This window comes from Anoplolepis gracilipes, chromosome 3, assembly GCF_047496725.1.
Source record: "Anoplolepis gracilipes chromosome 3, ASM4749672v1, whole genome shotgun sequence".
Taxonomy (NCBI): Eukaryota; Metazoa; Arthropoda; class Insecta; order Hymenoptera; family Formicidae; genus Anoplolepis; species Anoplolepis gracilipes.
This window is the reverse complement of record NC_132972.1, coordinates 14,595,694-14,622,095: the sequence shown is the minus strand read 5'-3', so window position 1 is coordinate 14,622,095 and position 26,402 is coordinate 14,595,694. Positions and strand designations below refer to the sequence as shown.

Below are 26,402 nucleotides of genomic sequence, written 5' to 3'. Positions count from 1 at the left end.
TCTTAGAAAGATTATTAAGAGGGTTACTTATTTATAACTATAAATTATTGAAATATTTGATATTGTACCAATATTAAAGAGGGTTACTTATTTATAACTATAAATTATTGAAATATTTGATATTGTACCAAAAGAAATTTGTATCCTATCCTAAACTCAGTTTCAATCAGAAAAATTAATTTTCTTTGAAACTGACACACTATCATACATCATCTGACTCTTATTAGCCTGGTAAATTTTAATTTGAAATTTGTAAAAACTTTATGATATTCATTTTCTCATTATCTTTTTTATTAATGTATTAAGTGTCATGCAAATAATGTGTTTTTAATTGTAGAATTGAATTTATATTAATATTTAACAATTATAATTATAAAATAATCACATATTTATTAATATATATTTTTTATAGCTAAAGTTTATTCTTATAAAAAATCATAGAATCATTGAAAATGAACTTCACAAAAGAATTAGCAATAATTAAATTATTTGAATTGCATGACTTAGTCTATATCAATTAATATCTATATCTACATTTTGACATGTGAAATAAAAATTATATATATAATAGTATAAAGATAAATTGCAAGAAGTATATACCAAAAATCGAAGACTGTTAATGTGGAAAAATAAGGTAGACAGTCATCAGTATGCATTACAGACATTATAGATATAACTATCTATGTTTAGCCAATCAATAAAAATTATATTTCATACTTCATGAAAAAAAATTTTATTTGAAAAAGTTGAATATTGAATGAAATTTTATACACTTTAACCAACTACCATATTTTCCTGTTTAGTTTCCTGTTTTACTTCATCTTCAGGATAGATTAAGTTGTATAATGCCAATAGTGCTGCCTTAGCTGCTGCCTTTTTGGCATCTTTTTTGTTTTTAGCTGTGAAATAAAAATTTCTATTTAATAGTAATAAAAAAACATTTTGCAATAATTGTTTCATAAAGCCTATATATACCTGTCCCTGAATATTCAACTCCATCAATTTCAACAGCCAGAGTAAACATTGTATTTGGTGGATTACCAATACGATTGAGTTCTACATATGTTAGTCCAGGCTTCATCTGATTCAATAACATAACTGGATGTATATTCACAGGATTGGGTGGAAGTTCCTTTTGAACAGGAGCTTTAGGTGCATTAGGATTTTCTTTTTTGACTCCCTTTACAACTGGCAAACCAGGTCGTGGAACTGGGACTGATGTTCCCTGATTATGCCATTCAAGGAAAAGTTTGTAAAGCGCAAAGCTGGCCAGTGAACTCCATGGAATTTCGTCTTCAGTAGTAGGCTCCATAACAGTACTGTCCTCATTAATTTCTTCCTTTATTCCATCCGAAGATAAGTTAGTTTGTCCATCTGATTCAGCATCTATACGTGCTTTCATAGATGCTGCCGTCATCTTTTCAAGTAATAAAGCTTTTAAAGCATTCTCAGCTGCATTTTGACGAGCAAGTGGTTTAGATAATCCTTGCCCAACATAAGTTTTACCATCGAGCTGGAATAATACAAATTAAGTCAAATATTTGAAAAAGCTGAGTTTTTACAGCAGTTTTTATCAACACTGTATATTAGATATTAAATAGTATGCACTGTAAAAATTATAATAGAATTTTAATTAAAATGATAAAACAATAACATAGCAAAAACTGTTCCATAATTACCTCAGCATGAACGAGATAGAGCGAGTTTGTCATGGGTCCTTGGGTTTCAGGGAATGTAAATTGAACTCCAGCTTTCATCTCATTTAAAACCATGATTGCATTTTTAGGCTGCAAAGTTTTCCTTAGACGTTGATTCATACGAAGACGTTTCAATTTTTTATTTACCTTAACTAAAAAAATGATTATATTAGATATGTAAATATAACAAGATGAAATATTAAAATTTTTGATTTGTATCAGTAGTAAAATTCACATTGATTACAGGAGAATTAATGCTCAATGGTATAGTACCAGAGCACTCGACGTTCCTGAATCTTCAAATTTGCGCAGTGAAATGTCATCATAAAAAAAAAAGAAAAATTAATTTTATATTAATTTTATATTATAGTATATATAAACAATAAATGTACTGTTAAAATGCTATTTTTTTTAGTTATTTATACTCTTCAGCTTTGCCAAATTTTTTAACATTACATGATTTTGTAAGATATGAGCAATAATCTTATATTCATATAATTGTTTACAAAATCACCAAAGAATTGATAATTAAAAATTTATTTAAAATTTAAATATTATAACAAGATTGTACCTATGATTTTGTATTATAAATGTATACTAAAATGTATTCAAATTACAATTCTAGAGATAGATAAACACAAAATTGTTATATCTTTGTATTTAATGTATAACTAATTTGAAAATATTTACATCCAGGTATTTTTCTTCGCCATCTTGGTTGAGTATCTAGCATTTCAATATCTGCATCTTCTGCTTTTAGACTTTCATCGTTAACATCAGAATTGTTATTGCTGGAAGTCGGAGTAGGTGTTACAGGAGGCACACAAGGTTGAGAAGTTACAGACGCAATTTGTGCAGCACTTGTAGCTGGCTGCACACTTGCTGTACTTTGCTTTAGGATTGGCTTCAATCGTTGCACTGGAGGTGGATTTGGTGCTTGCTGCTGTTGTTGTAACTGTTGCATATGTTGTTGAGCTTGTTGTATCATTGCTTGCTGCGGCGGTGGCTGCTGATGCTGCTGCCCTTGTTGTTGCATTTGCGATTTTAATTGTTGTGTAGGTGCCATAGTTGATAAAGATCGTGCTGCTGCGGCTGCTGGCATTTGCGCTGGCTGTTGTTGTTGTTGCTGTTGCTGTTGCTGCTGCTGCTGCTGCGACTGCGATTTGAAGCCTTGTGAGTTTTGTACGTTGTCTTGTTTGTAATTGCTTTGTTGTTTGGACGTAGATTGCGATGCTTGGTAACTTCCTTGTGTATTATACTGTAAAACATAGGGTGGGTCGCCGCTACACAAGGAACCTCTACGGTTGTGCTACCCCACCAAGGTCTAGCATCGTATGCTAGAACAATTAAACGCTACCCTCATGGCTCATACCAACCATGTTACCTTTACTGTGGCCAACGTTTCTTTACTCATGACTCAGCTAAGTTTTTGTTGAATTGAAAATATATTTACGTATTTACAAATAGTATTTAATATAATATACTCTTTTATAAGAAAAAAGCATTACAAATAATGCTTTTCTATTGTAGATGTGTGAGTTCCAATTAAAATATATTTAAAAAGTGAAAAGAGATTTTCAGTAAAATCGTTAAAATATTATTATGTAAAAAAATTATATTACAAATTAATGCAAATATTAAAGTAATAAAATTTGATTTCTTATTCAGTTTAAATAAAAAGTTCAGAAGATTAGATAAAGTTATGATATAGTAAGTAAAATATTTATAATGATATAGCATTTCTACGACAGTAAAATTTGCTCAGACACGAGTTCAGCACGAACTACCAAGAAAACGACCTATGGAAGGATATGCTATGTGGGTAACTGACGACCTATCCCTGGTCGAATGCACCTCCTCGGTATTGTTGTATAGCTACTAGTACCTGCGTTGCAGGGGAAGGGGAAGTAGGGATCACTAATTAGTATGTGCAAGTGAAACAAACTTGCTGACAAATGGAATCATATTTGGATTATGAATAAAAGCTATATTACATACTTAATTAGTATTATTGCATCGATTAGTGTCTCATGTACAATCAATATTTTATATTCAATCATTATTTAAAAATGCATATTATATATTGTAATATTGTAACATTAATTTAAATACAAGATTTATGACATCAAAAACTCAACTTTATCATCATTTCTTGACAGTATTAAAATTTACATTTATATAAATTTTTATATATAATTTGGTATAAATACATTTATAGCTAGACAATTTTTGTTTCAATTAAAAATTATATCTTTCTAGCATGTATATTTTAAGAATAATAATCAATAAAAAATATTAATCAATAAAAGTTCAGAAAGAAAATAATTTTATATGTAATGAATATATATCAGTTATATCGAATGGCACAGATAAATTAATATTACTTAAACATGTTTTAAATTTCAAACTAACAAATTTGATAAATTTCGTTAATGTTTATTTTTTATCTATGCAGAAAATTATAGACTGTATGGATTATTTCTTTGTATGGAAGAATAAGAAGTACATGTGTAAAAATTATATCTATAAATATATATATATATAACTCCATTATAATATACCATTTTCTATGGAATTACTAAAGATATTAATATAAACGTTTTTTAAATTTTATCGAATAAAGACTTCTTTATTATATAGTGCATTAAATATTAAAGTCATTGTAAAGGAAGCAATTACAAAAATTTTAATGAAAGTAATTAAATGCTTACGCATTTTTAAAATAAATTGTAACAATAGCCAAACAGATATAAAAACATGCAAGTAAGTATTATCAAATTGAAAATAAGTTAATAGTTACATTAATCAGATGTTGGATCGAAACTGTAATTGTTTTCAATTTGATAATACTTACCCAAACGCTCTTTGATCTGTTGTTTGATATATTTGCTATTGATATGTTATAATATACATTTTTATTTATATCCTTGAACGTAAATATTAGTTTAATTTACATTTTTAAAGATTTTATTAATCTAAATTTGAGAAAATTAAAAAAAAAGTTTATATTATTATCTTTAATAGTTCCTTAAGAAATAGAGTATAGTGAAGTTAATAAAACACCTTGTATATGCATGTATGTGTATGTATGTGTATCTATTTTTTAATTTTTTAATTAATACACGTACATAATGAATAAACTAAATATTTTTAATAATTAATGAGTAACTACTTTTCTTAATTTTTATGAGTGTAATTATGGAATTAACTTTTATATTTAATCAATCTTAATATGTTTTTGAGAATAAATACACAGTTTCTTTAAAATTTAATATTTATCTAATCTTTAAGTATGCAGTATCTCATTTTTAAGGAGAGCATTATTATTGTAATTACTTTTTAATATATTTTTCAATGACATTTTTTTTCTTTACGTAAGAAAGATGTAGCTTTAACAAATTACATGCATTTTAATGCACACATATTGTTACAAATTCATGAGTATTAAGTTAATTTACATATAATCTTATTGTTAGTAATAAAATAAACAAACAAATTGAGTTTAATAAGATTCTGCAAAATTATTTGTTAAATCAGTAACGAAAAGTTTTTATAATTCTTGTTAATAAATATAAATTATAATATCATTGATATATATGTGTGTGCACATGTAAATTAATATCAAATATGTTTGTTATTGAACAGTATATTGTAAATAGAATTGTATTACATGTTATGTAAATAGTAAAAATTAGGGCAAAACTTATGAAGCAAATTAAACATATCATATACAATGTACTATATATAAGAATTAATTATATATAATAATGCTCTTAACCTCTTTTCTATATATTCTAGAATTGTTAAAAAAAATGTGTGTATAATCTTATTTATATATAACTAAAGAAATTATCTTAATAAAATAATATTTTTATTTTCTTTAAAAGCAATATGTATGATTGTTTTTTATGTAAAGTATCTTCAAGTTAAAATTATAACATTCAAAAATATTAACTATTATATACGACCCTCTTATGCTACGAAACCTCTTATCCTACGACAAAAATCCTCTCATGCTACGACCGCGAAAGAGGAATTATACTCCCACTCTCAAATTTTTGTCGTAGGATCAGAGGTTTAAGGGGAAGATTTCGGACCGAAAATGTCATAGGATAAGAGGTCCGACTGCATATATGTGTTCGTGTGTGTGCATGTGTATATATGCATGGGTATTTTGAAATTAGTAATATCTTTAATACATCTTACATAATAATACCTTTACTGCACCTTGCATAACTGTTTTGTCTATTTTTACTTATCTATGATATTGTACGCTAATATATCATTAATATAATGTGTGTGAACAATAGACATTATTATAGATATAAAATATAATATTATTATAGACAATAATAATTATAAAGATAATAAAAAGAGAAGACTTACAGGCAATGTATAGGATCCTTGACCTTGAGTATTGTTTGGATTCCGTGCTGTAATGTAAAATTAATACTTATTAATGCTTTAGACAAATATACTTTTATTATCTTTAATTTAATAATATATAAATTATGAGCAAGGAATTTATTCTTGAAATTTACTTAGAGTTCTCTGTAAAAAAAAAAAATAAGTAAATATATATATATAATTTATTATTTATTCATTATCCTTGCTCTACGACTTAGAATAACTTTTGGTTTATATTTTTTATTTTATATATATTTCCATCTCAATTACATCTTCAAACTTCTCAATTTCTTTACCATAGGCACATAAACTTCCATTCCCAATATTTCCGCACCATAATATATATCATCAGAATGTTAAATTCAAAGATATGATCATGATTAATAATATTGATGAATTTTTATCAGTTTAGTGCTTCAATAAGTGTGACTCTTATTGTTAGAAATAAAACTGAATATTTCCAAAATTTAAATTTCTTATCTTATGTTAAACTAATTGCATTCAATAATCTTAAATATTATATATGTGTGTCTATGTGTGTATGTATTTTGGAACCTTTAATACATCTTGCATAATACCTTTACTGCATACTTTGTATAATTCTGTTTTATCTATCTTATCTGTGTATGATATTCTTTATTAATATATCATTGATATAATGTATGTAAAATAAAATAATAAGACCAAAACACTAATCACATGTCGAGAGGTTTAAATATCATGTGTATATTATTACTCATGAATATCATGAATAGCAATATCATTTATACATAATATCAATTATCATGCATATATAATATCAATTATCGTGCTTGATGAACAGAAAGAGAGAAAGAGAGAGAGAGAGAGAGGGGAAGGGGAAAGAGAAAAAGAGAGAGAGAGAAAATCACGCGATACTGTTATTTTTCATTAACCGGTGTACATGATTATTGATTTTTTTGCGCGAGAAATTATTTTCTTTATAATTTGGTGCGTTATTGAAGATATAATACGATGGCTGCGTTCCACTAAACAATCACGATACTTACAAGCATGTCTTTAACTTTTGGTTAGGCCGAAAGTTAAACAAAGACAGACATAATGCTCGTAAGTGTCGTGATCGTTTAGTGGAATGCAGCCGATATAAAAATCAAGTCAAAATTTTTATATATAGCGTCATATATATATATATATTTATATATATATATATATATATATATATATATATATATATATATATAGTGTTACCATTGCTGTAGCCCTGACTTTGTCTACTTCGCGTGTACATCTTGAAGCTGTATCTGTATCTGCTCCGAGATTCGGCCTCGGTTAAAATTCCAATCCAATAACCACCGTAAAATTAGTCACGTAATCCACGAGAACAGGTTCAGTTGTAAAAAGATGTAACAGGAATTAATGCGTCGAGCTTAATGCATCGAACTTGTCAGTGTCTTACACAAGGATATTCTTTCCGGTAATTTGATATGCTCGATGTTTCCGCTATACTTGCTACTGGCATGAAGAAAAAGGAAGTGACGCTCGGAGCTCCGACTTGAAATGATGTCGCTTCATAGAATATCGGAAGTAACAAGTTCGCCATGTTACTTCTGATGCGCGGCAAATTTAACGATATGTTTCGGAAGGTTTTCGAGGCTATAAGGAACAATTCAAGTAAGTTACATCTATTTCTTAAAATTAAATTGTATAGTGTATGAAAATTATAAAATTAAAGTATATTTTAAAATATTATATAACGTTATAGAAAAATAAATGAGAAAATAAGTGATGTAATAATTCACATTATATATATAATTTGTGTAAAAATATGCATATAATTTAATATTAAAAAATATACTATAACATTAAAAATATGTTATTTGAATATATTTCAATTTACTACACATATACAGATTTTTGTTATAATTCACAATTCATTTTTCATCTTTTATGTATAAAATGGACATTCTTATAATTTTCTTATTGCTATTTAAAACTCTTTCTTCAATATCAATTGAAGAAGTTAAGACAATCATTGACAAAGACAAAACTTTATGTGTAGAAATTGTTAACATATATTTATTTGTAGAATTATACTCTTAAATATTCTTACATTTTTATTAAGTATAAAACCAATTAAAAAATAAATTCAAATATTAAACAAATTATTAAAATACTGTTATATTTAGCATGATTATTTATTAAAATAATTCCAGTTTGATTTAATGTTATTTCTTCGCAACTTTCAATCTACGTGAATGTTTTACATCTTACTTGTTTACAAACTTAAAAACATTCACGATAATATTAATAACAAAAATGTTATATTTTTAATAATGCTTGTACATTATACAGATGTTTATATTAATTGATCCAATTGAATAAAACATATATGTTTTTCCATCAATTTTCAAAGTAATCCTTCCATTTCTTGCATAAATTGCATATATGCATCATCTTTTGTCTTAGGTTGCGTCGCTCTAAGTGGCTGTGTTTCTGGTAATCTTTCTGTAATTCTGGAAATACTGCTGGATTTCTTTTTATCATCTCTCTTCACTCGTAAAGATGTTGGTAAAAATCTTGTAACATCAGCAGCCAAATTCCTAATTTGTGGTTTCGCCTCGATAGTGGTACTACTTTTCCCATCTTTGTCTTTTCTGTTGATTAATTGTGGTGCAGCAGAAAGAACATTGGGTGTCTTAGGCTGTGTAGTCGTTCCAGATTGGGTTTGCATCTGGGGATTCGTAATATTTGACATATTTGACATATTTGACATCTGCATTTGAGGTGGTGGCATTCTGGGAATGCTAGGAGGTCCGGGTCTCAATATTCTCGGCATTCCAGGTGGAGGACCTATAAAACAATCATTCATATCATATATCTCTTATGCTATATATGTATCTTAATATATAATCTCTTCTATACATAAATATTTCAAAAATCACATCATGCTTTACATTAAGTTTATTTAATCGAATTTATATTAGATATAAATTCAAAGATATATAGTAAAAAATATCGGAAAGAATTTTAACCAGGTGGTAATCGGAGTCCAATACGAGGCGGTGGTGGCGGTGGCATTCGAAGATGTAATGGTGGTGGAGGTGGCCGGTAAAGTAAAGGTGGAGGTGGTATGCCCATTGGTGGCATCACATGTTGCTGCGTATGCTGTGTATGAGGATGAGACGTGTGTTGCCCGTGGCCGGAGAGATGATCCGATGCTCCGGGTGGTTCCAACTCTTCGTCATCACCTTTATTGGACTTGTTATTGTTAGATTTAACATTAGATTCGTTTTCTGCTTCCAGCAGTGACAATCGTGCATTAAGATCCTGGGCACGCTCAGTTTCTCTCTTTTTATGAACGACTTCCATCTCTCGCATAAACTGATCAATATCTTGTCCAGCCATCGCTAACATTTTCTGTTGCAACGTAGTCGGCTTGACTTTCGCTATGTCTCTGTCTTTTTCTTTCTCTTTTTCTACATCTTTCTCTTTATTTTCTACTTCTTGTTTGTCTTCCTTGTCATCAGCAAATCGTATCGTTCTCGATTTTGTTGGTGTATCTTTAACCTGTCAATTGCAAAAATATTAACATTGCTTACATCTTATATTTATAGTTTAATATTGATTTAAGTTAATATATTCAATTTAAATACATGTTCAACTGTATCTTCATCGTCGCTTGACAGTTCGGGAGGTGGAAATGGTGGTACACCAGGTGGCTCCTTATTAGGTGCCAATGTAGGCATAGACGAAGAAGTTGCATATGCGCTGGTCTTTTTTAAGATGCTTGGTGGTATTGGGATATTCATTAGAGGATGGTGTTGCGATATATAATGAGGATGGGGTGGATACATATGCGCAGGTGGTTGTGGCATATCTGGTAATGGGATCTGCGATGTTAAAGATCCTGTAAATATTTGTATTAGTTAAATTAAATTTTAAAAAATTGTATTATAGAAAAGTAGTTTGTATTTTAGTTTTATAACTATATTTTTAGAGTAATGTCTACCTGGATACATCCTGGATATATCATTAGCAGCCGATGGTAATGGAATTTCATCGACTTGTACTTGTTGAGCATGTCGTACAGCTTCAAAATAAGAAACTAAATCTATCCTTCTACGTTCATACTGTATCAATTGTTCTTTTAATTCTGCCCATTTTTCTTGATCATCTTTTGCCTAAAAAGTAAAATGATAGATTAATTATATTGCAATTGACAATCAGTTATCAATTTTTATCATAAGCTTACCAATACTCTAATGAAGAAAATTTACAATCATGCTATTTACATACTTACATACATTTTTAAGACACGGTCTAAAGTCTCCTTAAGTTTCTTTCGTTTATCCTTCAATACTTTTTCATTCAAAGGAGGTGGTTGCATTACATTGTATTCTAGAAATAATAAATATGTAAAGTATATAATGCTGTTCTAAAATTGAAGTATGATCTATACAAAATATAATTTTTAACTAACCCATCTGATCAATCTTCTCCATTTCTTCGATAATCTGCGCTGGATCTTTGCCTTTTAAAACAGCTGCTCTTACTAGTTGTCGTTGCTTTTTATTCTTTTTTAATTCTTTCTTACGCGCTTCTTTTCCTGTAAAAAAAAAAAAAAGAAAAATTAAATATTTATTCTTAACTATTAAAAATGCTCTCTTTAAGAGTAGAGATAGTTGGTTATATTTTTAAATACTAACGTGCTTGATCAGTGGGATTCATGTATTTCCCACTTTTTGTGGTATTAATTGAACGGCGTCCCATTTTTGCGTTATTTTCAGCAATACCACACTTTTACAGATTACAAGATTCTGCACAATTTTATGTCAACAGTGTTATTTATGCTGCTTGAAAAAAAGAGTAGAGTAGCATCCACTACTTCAAAAGTGTATTGATCAGAAAACTGACAGAAAAAGCAACTCATCTGTTCATTCTTTCCTGTCTCTACTTTACCTTAGGCTGAAATCACATGGTGCGGAATAGAAGTATAGAATAGACTGCGTCATAAAAACAGCTAATCAGAGCTTTGCCGCAATGTCTACTTAAGCTCTGATTGGTTGTTTCGATGACGCATTTTCTATTCCGCACCATGTGATTTCACCTTTATGGAGAGGTTACATAGTTGCGAAATGCATTACTATATATACTTTATTAAAATCGTATAAATTCATATTTAATTTTTATATTTTTTATAGTGCTTGTAACAATTATCGATACTTATAACAATCTTTATAAAAATTTTATTTTTGCAATGAATAGAATAAATATTGATATGTATGTGACTGCGTTCAGAAACCGAATGATAAAAATCTTACTCTGGACTATTATTGAATTGACCAATTAGAAAATCTGTACTCCTTTGTCCTGATTGGTCAATAACTGTATCAATTAGATCCGTTTTTCACAAGGCGATTATAGGCTGCGTTCCGATATTCACAGCCAGTTCATTTCAGTCAGCTGTTGTGTCTTTTGAAAACGCAGCTTAGGCGATTTCAAAATTGTAGAAAACAGAGTTGCAAGAAAAAAATTGAAACAAATTGACTAAAGTTTGTATTATTAATCTTTATTAGTCACATATTTGTTTTGCTCTATTTCTGATTATGTAGAGGTTAAAAATTTATATATGGGCGAGTTTTTTAATTCATCGACTGATGAATCGCATGATGCGTAAATACAACACGTGCTGCATTTAGTTAAAAAACTAATGTAAACATTTTTTATTGATTAGTTATATGTTATAATATAAATATTGTTGATATGTCATGTTGTTTTTTAATAGATTATTAACGTTCTTTCTAGAGGAATTAACAAAACAAGAATGATATAATTTATGAGAATTTATTAATACTTAGAATTTAATTATATTAAATTTATAAAAAGGGTATATTAAGTTTATGAAGAGATCTTCGTGTTTTTAATTTTTCATTTATATTTGATACAGTATATTTTTAATATATGGATTTTTGTTTATATAGATTTACATATTTAAGTAGAAAAAAATGGCTCAATATACTGCACACGATTTGACCAAAGCACCACGAACGAAAGATATAAAGATACAAGAAGATGTTACATTTTTTCAAATGGGTCTTCCAGAAGATATCTTGGATGGATTAACAGTTGCCGGATTTAAACGACCATCTCCCGTTCAGTTGAAAGCCATTCCACTAGGCCGTTGTGGATTCGGTACCAACAATATATATATATATATATATATATATATATATATATATATATAAATATATATATTTAATAATATAGAGATATAAATATTTAATAATATAGAGATGATGTACATTTATGTACTAAAGCTATTGATGGTTTGCAGATTTGATTATACGTGCAAAATCAGGAACTGGGAAAACTGTAGTATTTGGCGCAGTTGCTCTTGAAATATTAGATATTCAAATATCATCTCCACAAGTTTTAATAATAGCACCTACCAGAGAAATTTCTATTCAAATAGCTCATGTTATTCAAACAATAGGTTCAAAAATAAAAGGTATATCTAGTTATTATAATTGATGCTTTATTTATTTCTTTTTTTAGAAAATTTTGTTTCTATTTTTGGCAATTATATATTGATTATTAATTATTTTTGTTTTAGGATTGAAGGTTGAATATTTCGTGGGAGGCATATCGATAGAAGAAGATAAGAAAAAGCTAATCAAATGCCATATAGCTGTTGGTGCTCCAGGCAGAGTTAAACATTTAATTGAAAAAGGATTGCTTACAGTTTCAAAAGTCAGGTTATTTGTTCTTGATGAAGCAGACAAATTAATGGAGATTAGTTATCAAACAGATATCAAGTTAGTATAAAATTCAAATTAAACTCATATAAACTTGTGCATTAATACACATTACAGATCTTTGTACATAAATTGGGATGAAGATATATATATATATATATCCATCCCAATATCTATATATAAAACAAGTGATATGAAATATTCAGTTTTATTTATTTAATGGAATATAGTTTTACTTAATATATATATAGATATATATAGCATTTTCTCTGAATTAAGATGATTGTTTTTATGTTTAAGTTAGATACATGTTTGATTTTAATTTTTGTATTAGTGCATTTAATCAAATTCGTTATTGGTAACTTAAAAGTTATTAAAGTTACAATAATTATTATGCTAATAATATTAATTTTTTTTCCTATAGTTACATATTTTCTAAACTACCAAGCAGTAAGCAAGTTATAGCGTCGAGTGCTACTTATCATGGAGATTTAGAAACATTTGTTAAAATGTACATGTCTTCTCCAATGTTAACATCGCCAGATCTTGATACAACAATTTTGATTGGAGTCAAACAATTTGTTGCTGTAGTTCCTGCACATCCCAATGCCATGAAGCAGGTTTTTGATTTATAAAGTTTGAACATCTCTTCTTTTATTTCATTAACAAATGAATTTTCTATACACTACCTGTGATATTTTTAGGTACAAATAAAAATGGACGAGTTAGTGAAAATTTTTACAAAAATTCCATTTAAGCAAAGTATAGTCTTTATGAATTATCAAACACGGTATGTATAAAGTAATTTATTTTAATGATTATTTTTAATATTTAATATATAATAATTATTTATTATTTTATTTGTGTTATTTTTGTAGAGCTCAATCAGTAAGCAATAAAATTAATTCTATGGGCTTCTCATCCTTATATATTGCTGGAAATCAAGATATGGCTAAAAGGTTGGAGACAGTTGAAAAGTTACGGAACTGTCAATGTAGAATTATGATGTCCACTGATCTAACTGCAAGGGGTATAGATGTAGAAAATGTTAATATGGTTGTAAATTTCGATGTACCTACGGATTCGGCGACATATTTACATAGAATTGGCAGAGCTGGTCGCTATGGATCTCATGGAATTTCTATCACCATTATTTCTGAAAAAGAACTTCCGTCATTTAGACAATTGTTAACTTCAGTTGGAGGACCAAACTTTTATCTATTTAAACTCAAATCTGATTATGCAAAAGACGTTTGGGCTGATGATCTTACAACACTTGAGAAAGTTTACTCCAAGCCTGAGATGAACAACATAAACATCGACCAAACATTTTTAAAATTTAAAAATGGTGCACCTATAGTAATATCAATGAATGATACTGAATGGTTATCATCAGGAAGTAATGATACGAGTACTTCTATTGTGACACATGACAAATGTGAAAACATCTCATTTATAGATACAGTAGTTAACAAGTCATTACCAGAAAATAATATTGCAAAATATGATAAATGTGAAGATATCCCATTAAAGTGTGATGCTACACTCAATGATACACCATCATCAGAGAATAATATCACAAATACTGATACAATAAGATTACATGAAAAACCTAATATCTGTATTTCACCAAAAAACAAAAAACGTCATGAAACTGTGTCTAATAATTTACATAGGAACCCAAAAAGAACTAATTTAAATAAGAAGATAAAAATTAGTTCATTATTTCAACATTATGTTCAAGAAAAAATTCAAGAAAAAATCGATCTTCAGCACTCTAAAAAATATAAAGAGATATCAATTGCAGGATCTATTGAAGCTATTTCTGAAGAGCATGAAAATTTATCAATTATAGACTCGTCTAGATCAGAAAACATACATAAGTTTAAAATAACTCCTGATTCAGATAATCCTTCTCTTATGGAAAAATTAAATGAAAATACTATATTTGAAGTAGATTTATCAAATATAGAAGATTATAAACAAGGAAATCTTGATATAGAAAATATCATCCAATATATAAAGGCTCCATCAATCAATGAGGAAGAAGAGGCTGATGATAAAATGGATAAGAATGAAAAAATTTCTATAAATGTTTCTCAGGATACATGTTCTATGAAAGATCCTAATTTAATGCATAATTTGCAATCATCTACAAGTGAATTGGACATTAGCGAAGATAATCAAATATGGAAAGAATTAAACGATTATTTATTAATACATGCTGAAAAAATTAACGACAAAGAAGAATGTACAAATGATGAAGAATCTTTTTTGAAAATAGCTTCTAATTGGAAAGAATTACTTGATCTTGAAATTAGTATATTAAATAATACATACAAAGACATGACGGATTCTGTTCATAAGCTAATATATGAAGAACATTTTTCTGCTTTAAAGACTTTTCTTAATATACAGAAACGGGCTTTCTTATGTGTTTTTCCAGAACTTCGTAATGATGAAGAAATACAGGATACTTATATATATTCAGGATCTAATTCAAATAATTTGTTAGATATGTATAAAGAAATAGAAGACTTTAAGAGTCGTTTCTGTAGAGTGGGAACTAAATTTAATGCATATTTTCCTTATCCTATAAATATTGATGAATATATGCCAAATTTAATGATGTCAAGTTCTGAGATTGAAGAATATCGCAAGGCATTACAGTATTTTAGTACATATTGCAATCCTAATGAAAAATTATTAGAAATAATAGATTATATAGCATTTTTGACTGAAAATGAAAAATATGATTTAATTCAGAACATAAAACATCAAAATTTTTCATTTTCAGACATGAAGGCATTTCTTATTGAAGAAGCAACAAAAAGATACTCAAAAAATGATAAATTAATGGAACATTTACAATTGTCTGAAAAGCTGGAGTCTTCGGAAGAAAATAGTATATTAACAGAACATGTACAAGTATTTGAAAAACAGATTTCTTCAAAAAAAAATGGTAAATTGACAGAGTGTGTACAAATATCTCCGAAGATTTCTTTAGAAAATGATGATAACAATATAATTCAGCATCAAGAGAGCATTGAAGCGAATTCTCCAGAAATACATATAACAAACAAAAATAGTTCAAAAAGAAATTCAAAGGAAATGCAAGAAACTTACTACTTCAATGAAATTATAACTGTCAATCAAAATAAGCATGCAGTACAAGATGAGGAATATAATATTACTGAAAAATATAATAATACAATCTCCAGTGGAAATGAAGAATCCCTTGCAAATAAACAAGATTCAAAGAATGATGAAGAACTGTTGCAAGCAGACAAGTCAGTGGATGAAGAAAATGTTGAAAGTATGTGCAGTACTACAAGCAAATCATCATTTAGATCATTCGATGAAGATACAGACTTATGCAGTAGTACAGTTGTATTTAATAAACAACAAGAAATAGCATCTAGTAGTAATCATGAACAAAAAGCAAATAAAAAGAACACATATAGTAAAGAAATTAAGAACTTTCAAACTAGATACACACCTATACAAACAAATAATGTCAGTTACAATAGTATAGATAATTTATGCAACAAATTTAGTAAACATGTAAAGTTTTATAAAGATGATCCAAAGAATAGTGTATGCAATTCAGCTGCTTCTACAAAATATTCAAGTCATCCACATGAAACTATGACCATAAGAAAAACTTCTCAATGTTTATCGAATTCTGCTGCGAAATGCTTTCATCCGCGAGCTTCATGTTCTAATTTAAACTGTGATCTAGATACGAAAGAAGAAACCAGTTTATCAAATCAAACCGATTGCCCTTATCAATGGAGAAAACAAGACCTCGTCGATTACTCCCCTTCTCGCACACACAATAGAAAAACAGTACAGTCTAATAATGCATCAGAATTTTGCGGACAAGAGATTAATAATCATAAAAATTCGAATATTCATAGGCCAGATGATAATTTAACAAATGATGTTTATTCACATGAAATGGATATTGATAGCTTTTTATCATCATTGAGAGTGCAAACAGATCAGTTGCATCTACAGATTTATAAGGAACAAATGTTCGAGAACTGGACTTCTTACGATGAATAATCGCGCACGAAATTAAATTAATTAAAATATCATAGAATTAGGTGAATTTAAAAGAAAAAAGAGATTTATATCGATCTTTACAGGCGCATTTTTGTGAGATTATTTTATGGATGTGTTTAAAATCAAGTTACGATGGCGAAGAATGACATGTAAATCGATTGAAAGGTCACGTATTACTGATACTTCACACGTATCATGTAAATGTGAAACATAAACTGTGTGTCGAAAGCAACCTTTTCTCTTACCGATTCGCGACGCTACCTACGGTTATGCAATTAGATTGATCTTTTGCGAGTCTTGTATAATCGTATCGATCGAATATACGTCTGTTAGCAATAAGGATAATTTAACACATGTTTTATAAGAATTGATAGCAATATCTGTCAAATGTGTATGTAAATGTGCGCGATATATTTTTTTGTTACATATTGAATGATTCACATAACTATTTTCTTATATCTTGTATAAATATCCTTTTTCTGTATATGTTGTTTTCTAAAAATTGGAATGTGATTAATAACTAAATGGATGCAGTCGAAAATATTTATCTTATCGATAGTAATTTATCTAGTTAAACATATATAGTTAAATATTTTTATAAAGAGAAAAATTAAATAATATAGGAGAGAACATTTTTTCCTGGTTGCATATTCTCAAATCAATATAAATATTTGCTTTTAATATTCTCTAAAATTTTTTTCTAAATGTAAATATTTTCTCTGCAAAAAATAAAATATAAGAATATAAATGTATGTATAAAGTTTGCAATTTATTGAATGACGTGTATCTAGAATTATTATTTAGTGACTTGTTAAATATCTTTCGACTTGTCAGGATAAATTTATTCATGTCAAATTGTCAAATGATACTCTAGGACATTTATTCGAAGTATGCCGGCTGTGAGTTGGAAGGATCAGGTTTCCAAGGGGTCCTCGTACTTAGGGGGAAGAGGGGAGTCAGGCTAGACGAGAGAGAGAGAAAGATAAAAAAAGAGAACCACCTTACGAAACTCGTCTCGTGAGAAATTTAGAGTAAACCCTTGTCCGGTGCCCCTGTCCCTTTATTCGCGAAATAATCGTTTGAGCTGCGCGCCTAAGACCTAAGAGCAAACTTCAGTCAGTGACCACGTGCTTTCGCGCGAAGCAGTCCTCCGCGTGTTCCGCGATTCGAGTGTCCGTGCCGTTCGTTATCGTCGCGTTGGTGTTAATTAGAAAATCAATCGTTTAATCCGCCCGTCCCGCCGGTCCATCGTGATTATAATCCCATCAAAATTTGTTCAAGTTTGCGTATTTCGCGATTACGAGATATGTCGTTAACACGCAAGTACTTCAAGAGGACGCCGATCTACGTGGTCGAGGATCACGACGAGGTGGGTATATTCGAACAGCGGCCGTATCGCATGTTGTTCTCACTTCTCACGTTTGTTTACGTATTTCGTAAACTGCATTCCAATCAACGCTACAAACACTTCGAGAGATTTGTAGCGTAATTTTGAACGATTCCACTTGGATCCCGCGCTGCATTGAAGCGTAGAATGCATTTGTGATTAGTAGCGTTCGTACTGTTCGGGAGCATTTAGTGGAACGCGCCGTAGGACGATGTAGCGCAGGTTGCGCATGCGCAGTGACATACGGGTTACCGCATTAGTAGCACAGCGCGCGCTCCTAAAATCGGGATAGCATTGTTTGTAAATTTTAAATAATAAGTAATTGTATGTGTGTGTATTTATATACAAGACTGTTCTAGAAATAAAAAACCGTCTAATAATTACGTAATTATAATAAAATAATATAACTAAACATTTTATATCGCGTTCTATACGTATGTACATACACATACATACATTAATGTATAATAAACATACAAGTTAGTATTTTTATAGTAACCTAAAAAAATCGATTGCTATTATAATTTCATCAATACATAATTTTCGTACGTTTTATATTCGTCAAAATGGATGTGAGAAATTAAAATTACAATAATAAATAAATAATTATATATTCTACATTTTTTATGAGAGAGGGATTTATATAAAAATCTAATTTATTTATAAACTAGCTCTTTTATTTATAAATTTATTCGTAAACAAGTATTATATTGTAAATACAAGTAGAAAAAGAAACAGATATTCGATTTTTTAAAACTTTTGAATTTGGATACATAAATTCGGCTCATCAACAATCGATTATCTGAAGTCCGTGAATTTACACGCGACGCGAGTTTTAATTTCCGAATGAGTATTTTTTGTATGTGTCGTGTTTATATTATCAGGTTTTACCGTTCGTGTATCGGTGTGTGGGATCAAAGCACCTGCCCTTTGAGAATAACACCTTCATACATCTGGATTCGCATCCCGATATGTTGATACCCAAAGAGATGCCGGCCGATACGGTCTGGGATAAAAATCAATTATTCAAGTACGTATATATCATAATTTTATCTTTTTGTTTGGAATTCTCAAGTGTAATATATAATTTAGCTTTGTAAAAAATATGTGTGCAAAGACACATATGGCAGGAAATTGAATTTCTCAATTAAATATAATATAATATATATCAATATTTTAATTGAGTTATTTATCAAAGAAGCTACTAACTTAAAGGCTTATCGACATAAAAGATGTATCGTACGTATGGATAAAAAGTCAGCCAATCACGCATTTAGAACGAAGTAATTGGTCAATTTCTCTATGCATTAAGTATATGCTTTAATTTCGAAATTCACACTAGTTTCAATTCATTGTCAGTGGTACCAATATACGAATGTATTTAATTGTTTGTAACAATGAAAAACGTTATGCGAACGTATTAATTTCAATTTGTGTTTGTATCGTAATCGGACGTTAAATTATAGTGAAATTAAATTGATTGCTTCAGTAAATATACTAATATTGCATTGTAAAACAGGTAAATGTCATTTGCAATTGTGCGAGACGTGAACAAATCTTTTCATATTATGTTTTATGCGGAAATGAAAATGTAAGAAACGCTATATTGAAATCACGAATACAGCTTCCGTAAAAAAAACATGAAAAGAAAAATATGCTGTTTATCTAGTTAACTTTTTAAAGTAATTTTACACGTATTATTATGGATATTTATGTTTTTCATATTTTTTCAGCGAGATCAGCATCGAGAATTGGATTTTGCCTGCAGCGTATGCGGGTCACCTCAAGAATCTGATCTGGGTGAAACCACCGTGGGCTAATCAGATGTCCGATGGCGTGCTAACATTTCTCATCGGCAAGCATAAGGACAACGGCTTGATAAGGTAAGTGTATAATTAATCTCCTGATTCGCGCAATTTGCGAATCATTCATTGGAAGTATCACTTCCGCCTTTCGTTCTCTCGATTTTACGATCGTTTCTATATTATATTTATCTAAACATACAATTTCTATAATTCGAAACTATTTTATATTTATTATATTTATTTAACATTTATTTAACATTTATTTATTTATATTTATTTCATTGTAACTCCTTCAAGCTGGATATTACCGAGAGTAATGAATTAAATTTGAAATAAAATTATAAATAAAAATTACCATATCAAAATATTATTTTTACCTTTAATATAATTAATTTTTTTAGGAATTGAATGATTCTCATGAACAATAGACATGCGATATAAATAAAATAGTATAATATTGAGAAAATATTTGAAATTGTATTATATATGTAAATTCATTGATGATTTTTTTACACATATAATATAAATTTAAAATTTTCTCTATATTATTTTATTCTACTCTATATTAATTATTCTATATTAATATTTTCTCTATATTATGCTATTTTATCTATATCATATATCTATTGTTCATGAGAATCATTCATTTCTCAAAAAAATCAATTATTAAAAGTAAAAGTACAATATTTTGATATGGTAATTTTTATTTAAAATTCAAATTTAATTCGTGTTTCAGTTTCAATATCCAGCTTCAAAGCGCTACAAGGAAGGAAATAAATAAATATAAAATAGTTTTAAAATATAGAAATTGTACGGTTTCATCAATTATTAGCAAAAGAACATCAAATATATATGTCTACCAAGCTACATAATATTTTTTTAAATAAATAAATAAATATATATATATATATATATATATCTGTTTACCGTTGATACTTTTTATAAATACAATTTTTAAGTAGGCTAAACATTAGAGATTTAATTATTAGCAATATTATTGTGTAGCAAAGATAAAAATGTTACAAAGTTCAATTATCGCGACACTTGCTGCGGCGATTCATAAAGGTAATTTCTCACTTGGTTGAAAGATGGTATGCAACCTGAGGGTTGACGAGTCGAGAGAACGAACAGGTAGAGATAAAAAGGCAACTAAAGTAAGAGGAAAGGAAGTCGCAAAGATATATGCCGCAAGAAACTGGCACTTGTGACTTTAAGTCCAGAACTTGAATTATGTTTCTCGAATTACTATAGAAACACATATGTCTGTATTTTGTAATAAAATATGTAGTTTACGTTGCTATAATTTATAAGTTACATTTTTATTGATCGTTATTTTACTAACTATTTCTTACGCAAAATTTAATAATTTCAAAGTATTTGTGTTTTATGTTTAATACTGATTATAATAATTAATACTTTATCTATATTGATGAGATATCAACATTTATCTGTACAAAGTATGGAACAGAAAATAATAGTATATGTTTAAACTGATTAATATTTATTTATAATCTATTTTAAACATAATTTTTTTTATATGTATATACTTTTTATTATAATATATATATATATATATACACTATTTCACACTTTTTACAAAATTAATTATTTATAATGATTTTTTGATTAATTTTTCTGAAATCATTCAAAGAAATTATTGATTGTGTCATAGAAGATTTTTCTTTTATTATTATTACATGAATGACATAAATCACGTTTTCGAAAAAAGATTCGAATAATATTATTTACATTATTTTATATATACAAAGTATTTTCTATTAAATTTTAGTGTATTTATAATTTTTAATATTCTTAAAACTTGTGTAAAAATTGTAACTTTAGATATAAAAAAATTATTTTTTATTAAATAAAAATTATTTAACTTTGAAGAAAATTATTTAAGAATTTAATTACGGGCTGATTTAATTTCAAGTCTTACTATATTAGCTATTACACAAATCTTAATTGTGCATAATTGATTATATTGATTTCTGATATAGAGACATACATATATGTATATATTTATTCGTTTATTATCAATCACGCTTATTTATTATCAATTGTTACTTATAATTAATATAAATAATTAATACGAAATACATTTTCTTGTTTTATGCATATTGATTAATTTGGGTCAGTATCTTGAAAAAAAAACACATCTGGCTCGAACACTCGTTTTCAAACTTTACGGAGCAACTAAAAAAAAAAAAAAAAAACCATAAATTGTATGTCGCGAAAAGAGGTTAATGGTCCTGTGTGCGGCAATGTAATAACGGGAGTTCGGGGACAGCGCTTGTAATATCAAATTAATGAGCGCGCCAGCTCGTTATATTGAATTACGCTCGCGAAAAAAATTTCTCAATTATTGATAATTGTGCATCGTCATACCGGGCCTAGGACCTTTGGCAATGCGTGCGACAGCGTGTCGATAAGATCAGAGACGCGCGATCGCATCGGCTACTTTTTCGTCGAAGTTATTCATACGTAATTGCCTGTACCCACGCAGGTGCCTGTTCCGCATCATTCGATTTCCATCGATGTTTGTCCCGCAGCTATAACTTTCTTACCCGTATCCGCATTGCGTGCAAGCTGCACGCTTTCTTCTTTCGATCGCCTAAGATAGGAAACACATGATACCGCTAATTGTTGCTAATTGCCATTAGTTTTATCACCCTCGTCGACTTTGTTTCCTTAAATTGAAAATTAATTGACATTAAATGATTAAGGGCTTTTTATACAATCACATGTGCAACGAGTTTTGACATTATTGCATTGCGATTTTATTTAACTAATTTATGAATTTTTAGTATTTCTTGTTATATAAAGTTAAAGGAAGATATTGATCATGATATTCTAATAATCGTCGCGCTTGAAAAAGATTTTTGTTCTGTTTGTTTGAAGCAGGCATTAAATTTTGTTCAAGTAAATTTTATTTAGTATTGAAGTAGTGTACATTTTTAATCGCGGGATAGTAACATGCTAAATTAAATTAATGCAAGTTGTACAGATTATCTAGAAAATGCGGTAAATCATAAATTTTTATTATCAAGTTTTGAGTTTATTTCTGAACGTGTATAATATTTAAGACGGTGAACAAATAAATAAGATTTTAGATAGATTTGTTTCTTATATTTATATACGTATTTTAGCATGTTATTAATTCTTCATACTTTCTATACGTGTATACACATATTTGCATCATTGCTTGATGCAATATTAAATAGCGTTTTGCACTATTCATAATCCAAATTATTTTGAGAAACACTATAATCTGATGCCGCCGTTCTTGCCGAGTTTTTTTCACTTACGTCAAAGAGATCTAAGAGCCAGTTGTGGCGGATTGCGCGACAATGGACAATGGCGCAATAATCTACAATAGAGATCCGCCTGGAGATTCCATGTCGAATGAATAGGGCCCGTAGGACAATCATCTCGTAAACTCGGCTTCCTTATGGAAGGCTTCTTTCTCGTCCACCTCGTGGGTTGCTCTTTTTGTGCTCTGTTTCACGTTTCGTGGTTCTTTGCACGAAGCGGCACTTGAATCGCCTACTTATGCGAAACTGTCGAGAAAGAAGGAAGGCGTCCAGCTTCACGTAAAATAATATGGTTGTGGATAAAATATTACAGGATTGTGAGTATCACACCCGGTCTGTACTTTGTATTATTTTATTTAGTTCTTTTTGTATTTTTGCTCAAAGATCGAAAATATATAATGTCTCTTTAGAATGTACGGATAAACGGAAAAGTGCCATGTAATTATTTTTTTAAGTATACCTTATATATATATTTTTTTTTATTATTTTAAAGCATATCAAATAAATTGTTTTTAGTTTTCTGTTTTTCAATGAAATATATTTCAATCTTTTTCTTCAGTATCGAGGATTCTGTAAATTCTCTCCGCGGTTTAAAAAAAAAAAAACAATCTTAACAACATGGTGCAACGAAATACACGAACATTGTGACATATCTTTGTACCTAGTAAATACCTATCATAGCTAAAATACAATTTATATACCGGTTCTATAAAAGCCTTCTTCTTCGTCTATGATTTGAAAACAAAATTGTTCAGTGGAATGCAACAATGATATTTCTATTTTGCTTTTTCTTTTTCGTATGTCAAACAGTCCATTAGAATGCGTGGATATTATTTACTTATTTTATCTATGCTTGATCAATAATCGCAAAATAACGATTATTGTTTAAGATATCCTGTTGCATATTAAAATTGAAGCTTATTATTAATTAAAATATTAATATTATAACGTCAAATTTATATTAATATTGTTGATTTAGTATTATAATCTTTTTAATACACTTTACACATTTATTTAATATCATAATTTTATAGCATAATAAAATTATTTATTCCGCGAAAATATGATATATATTCTCTTTCAGTAATAATAAAATAGTATAACAAAATATATTGTATTAACATAAAATATTTATATAAATCTAAAAAACAACACTTATTTAATAATTAAAATTATACAGTTTAGCGACATTTGATTTATATTTTATTAATAAATGTTAATTTTATAAACTTATATTTTACGTTGTATTGTTAAATAGAAGATCAATCGCAGATTCGTGACTAATTGATTATTTTTTAAATATTGCAATAATTTATAATGTAATGTTACATAAAATAAGGATATTAAATCCTGTTTACGTTTTTAAAATATTAATAATTAAACGCGTCTTGGCATGCAGGAAAATATAATGCACGTGCAAATTCCGGGGCATAGACTAGACTCGGCTATAAATTAACCAACATTCCATTTGCTGATCTTTTTCGCGGTTGTCTCTTATTCATTTCTTTCCCCACATTGATTTAACGACCATTCACCTTTCTCCTCATCAATCCTACTCGTTTCTATCGATCCCCGTGTCCGTCGGATCGAGTCATAATACTTCCTCGTACTTCATATAACTCCGACTGGACGTATGAAAGCGACACTCTTCAAACAGGATATTTTATTTTAGAGTACGATAGTAATGATATAGTATTGCTTCATGATGCACGAACAGAGCATATTTTTATTAGAATTTCTAATAATATCCTTTCTCTTGTTGAGACATTAGTAAGAGTACTTGTATGCTGCGTGTTAAGTTTTTCCATGACATATTTCAATTATATAGATTATTTTGCTTTACTTGTGATAGAAGCCTTCCTATAATCTCAATATTTATACTGCGAGACCAAGATTGAATATTTTTATTATTACTAGACATTTGACAAATATAAATTGTTGCGATTTAATTAAATAAATAATTTTAAGTCAAGTCAAAATTGATTCATTTAAAAGAAAAGAACAGACTTGTATAATAATTATTGATATAGCACTGTTTATCAAACATCATAATATTTATTTGGTTAATTATATCAACCTGCCAATCTTATTTAAGAGTTTCTTTTTCTCTTTATTTATATTAGAGATTTAAACTTAAAAATAAATTAAGAATAAATATTTACTAATCTTTGAATAAGTTAATTTAAGCTAATTCTTAATTAATAATACGTTCTTAAGAATAAAACCGAAATTGGTTCAACCAATTCTAAATTGGCGAAGCGTTTCTACTTGTTACGTAATTATATGCATTTCAGTAAAATCGCATTAAAGAATTATAAAAAAGACATATATTGATGACAAATGTCATTAAAAAGAATATATTTAAATTAAAATTTTTTTTTTTTAATATGTGTTTAAAAATTTCTTACTTTATTTTACATTTCAAATATTTGAAGTACTTTTTAAATATTTTTTACATAAATGGACATTGTACATTGTATTTTAAATTAAAAAAGAATATAGAAATACATTTGTTAGAGAAAATATTAAAAAATGCTGCAGAATGATATTAGTTTCTATTAATTTATATAAACAAAAAAAAATAATAAAAGAAGATTTTGTTTGTCTAATAGCGCTGATTTTTTTACTATATTATCGTTGATATCATTCTTGCAACGTGACACGGAAATTTCTTCTTTAAAACATTCCTTAACGTTATTTAAAATGATAATTTTTAATTATATTGTGATATTTATTATCATCTTACTGCAAGAAAGACATAATTTAAGATAGGCAAGTTGTGTATGTTTTTAAAATGTGGATAAAAGAATTGATTGTATCATAGACTGTCTCGATTAGTAAGAATCTTTAAGCGTTACGCAAAATAGTCAATTTCAGTGAAGGTTACTGCAGAATTAACATAAATCCTTCACGTAGAGCAACTTGAAGGCGGTGACGTTGCCGATTCAAGCTCGATAACGTTACGGCTGATGAAGATTATATTAATCTGT

General features: G+C 28.4%; 4 protein-coding genes across 16 annotated transcripts in view; 2 read left to right on the top strand and 2 right to left on the bottom strand.

The window, feature by feature from the left end:
- Window positions 1–717: 717 nt before the first annotated feature.
- On the bottom strand, window positions 718–7,620 carry LOC140663789 (double-stranded RNA-specific editase 1). 2 transcript variants are annotated; one of them, XM_072888252.1, is made up of 6 exons: window positions 7,332–7,620; window positions 6,084–6,130; window positions 2,388–2,955; window positions 1,680–1,849; window positions 976–1,513; window positions 718–899 (listed from the first exon to the last, which is right to left on the bottom strand). In XM_072888252.1, the coding sequence occupies exons 1-6, from the start codon at window positions 7,369–7,371 to the stop codon at window positions 775–777; spliced, it is 1,488 nt and encodes a 495-aa protein (XP_072744353.1). In that variant the 5' UTR covers window positions 7,372–7,620; the 3' UTR covers window positions 718–774. The 2 variants fall into 2 exon arrangements, with proteins under 2 accessions (XP_072744353.1, XP_072744354.1); XM_072888253.1 differs by having other exon boundaries at window positions 2,388–2,853.
- A 694-nt stretch (window positions 7,621–8,314) lies between these two features.
- LOC140663997 (uncharacterized) lies at window positions 8,315–10,996 on the bottom strand. Its single transcript, XM_072888638.1, has 7 exons — window positions 10,790–10,996; window positions 10,564–10,689; window positions 10,384–10,481; window positions 10,093–10,264; window positions 9,737–9,990; window positions 9,116–9,650; window positions 8,315–8,933 (listed from the first exon to the last, which is right to left on the bottom strand). The coding sequence occupies exons 1-7, from the start codon at window positions 10,851–10,853 to the stop codon at window positions 8,491–8,493; spliced, it is 1,692 nt and encodes a 563-aa protein (XP_072744739.1). The 5' UTR covers window positions 10,854–10,996; the 3' UTR covers window positions 8,315–8,490.
- A 510-nt stretch (window positions 10,997–11,506) lies between these two features.
- Window positions 11,507–17,352, top strand: LOC140663334 (uncharacterized). 2 transcript variants are annotated; one of them, XM_072887388.1, is made up of 7 exons: window positions 11,507–11,635; window positions 12,065–12,275; window positions 12,418–12,591; window positions 12,697–12,898; window positions 13,263–13,458; window positions 13,543–13,628; window positions 13,717–17,352. In XM_072887388.1, the coding sequence occupies exons 2-7, from the start codon at window positions 12,089–12,091 to the stop codon at window positions 16,904–16,906; spliced, it is 4,035 nt and encodes a 1,344-aa protein (XP_072743489.1). In that variant the 5' UTR covers window positions 11,507–11,635; window positions 12,065–12,088; the 3' UTR covers window positions 16,907–17,352. The 2 variants fall into 2 exon arrangements, with proteins under 2 accessions (XP_072743489.1, XP_072743488.1); XM_072887387.1 differs by lacking the exon at window positions 11,507–11,635 and adding an exon at window positions 11,642–11,795.
- Window positions 17,353–17,469: 117 nt separating this feature from the next.
- Window positions 17,470–26,402, top strand: part of LOC140663336 (UPF0489 protein C5orf22 homolog) — a 244,223-nt gene continuing 235,290 nt past the window's right edge. For all 11 annotated transcript variants that reach the window (XR_012046257.1, XR_012046256.1, XM_072887393.1 and 8 more), the window contains exons 1-3: window positions 17,470–18,275; window positions 19,178–19,323; window positions 20,027–20,176. Coding sequence is in view for 9 of the 11 variants with exons in the window: in XM_072887393.1 (XP_072743494.1) it covers window positions 18,213–18,275; window positions 19,178–19,323; window positions 20,027–20,176 (359 nt within the window). In the remaining 2 variants the exon portion in view is untranslated. The remainder of the gene's footprint in view (window positions 18,276–19,177; window positions 19,324–20,026; window positions 20,177–26,402) is intronic.

Excerpts from the sequence above, each read along its gene's own strand:
- LOC140663997 (XM_072888638.1), bottom strand. The coding sequence starts at position 10,853 with ATGGGACGCCGTTCAATTAATACCACAAAAAGTGGGAAATACATGAAT. Across the intron at positions 10,265-10,383 it reads ACCGTGTCTTAAAAATGTAT|GCAAAAGATGATCAAGAAAA; the intron begins GTAAGTATGTAA and ends TTTACTTTTTAG. Across the intron at positions 9,991-10,092 it reads TATATCCAGGATGTATCCAG|GATCTTTAACATCGCAGATC; the intron begins GTAGACATTACT and ends AAATATTTACAG.
- LOC140663334 (XM_072887388.1), top strand. The coding sequence starts at position 12,089 with ATGGCTCAATATACTGCACACGATTTGACCAAAGCACCACGAACGAAA. Across the intron at positions 13,459-13,542 it reads ATCCCAATGCCATGAAGCAG|GTACAAATAAAAATGGACGA; the intron begins GTTTTTGATTTA and ends TGATATTTTTAG. Across the intron at positions 13,629-13,716 it reads TTTATGAATTATCAAACACG|AGCTCAATCAGTAAGCAATA; the intron begins GTATGTATAAAG and ends TTATTTTTGTAG.
- LOC140663789 (XM_072888252.1), bottom strand. The coding sequence starts at position 7,371 with ATGTACACGCGAAGTAGACAAAGTCAGGGCTACAGCAATG. Across the intron at positions 6,131-7,331 it reads AAGTCAGGGCTACAGCAATG|CACGGAATCCAAACAATACT; the intron begins GTAACACTATAT and ends TTTACATTACAG. Across the intron at positions 1,850-2,387 it reads GCGAAGAAAAATACCTGGAT|TTAAGGTAAATAAAAAATTG; the intron begins GTAAATATTTTC and ends TCATTTTTTTAG.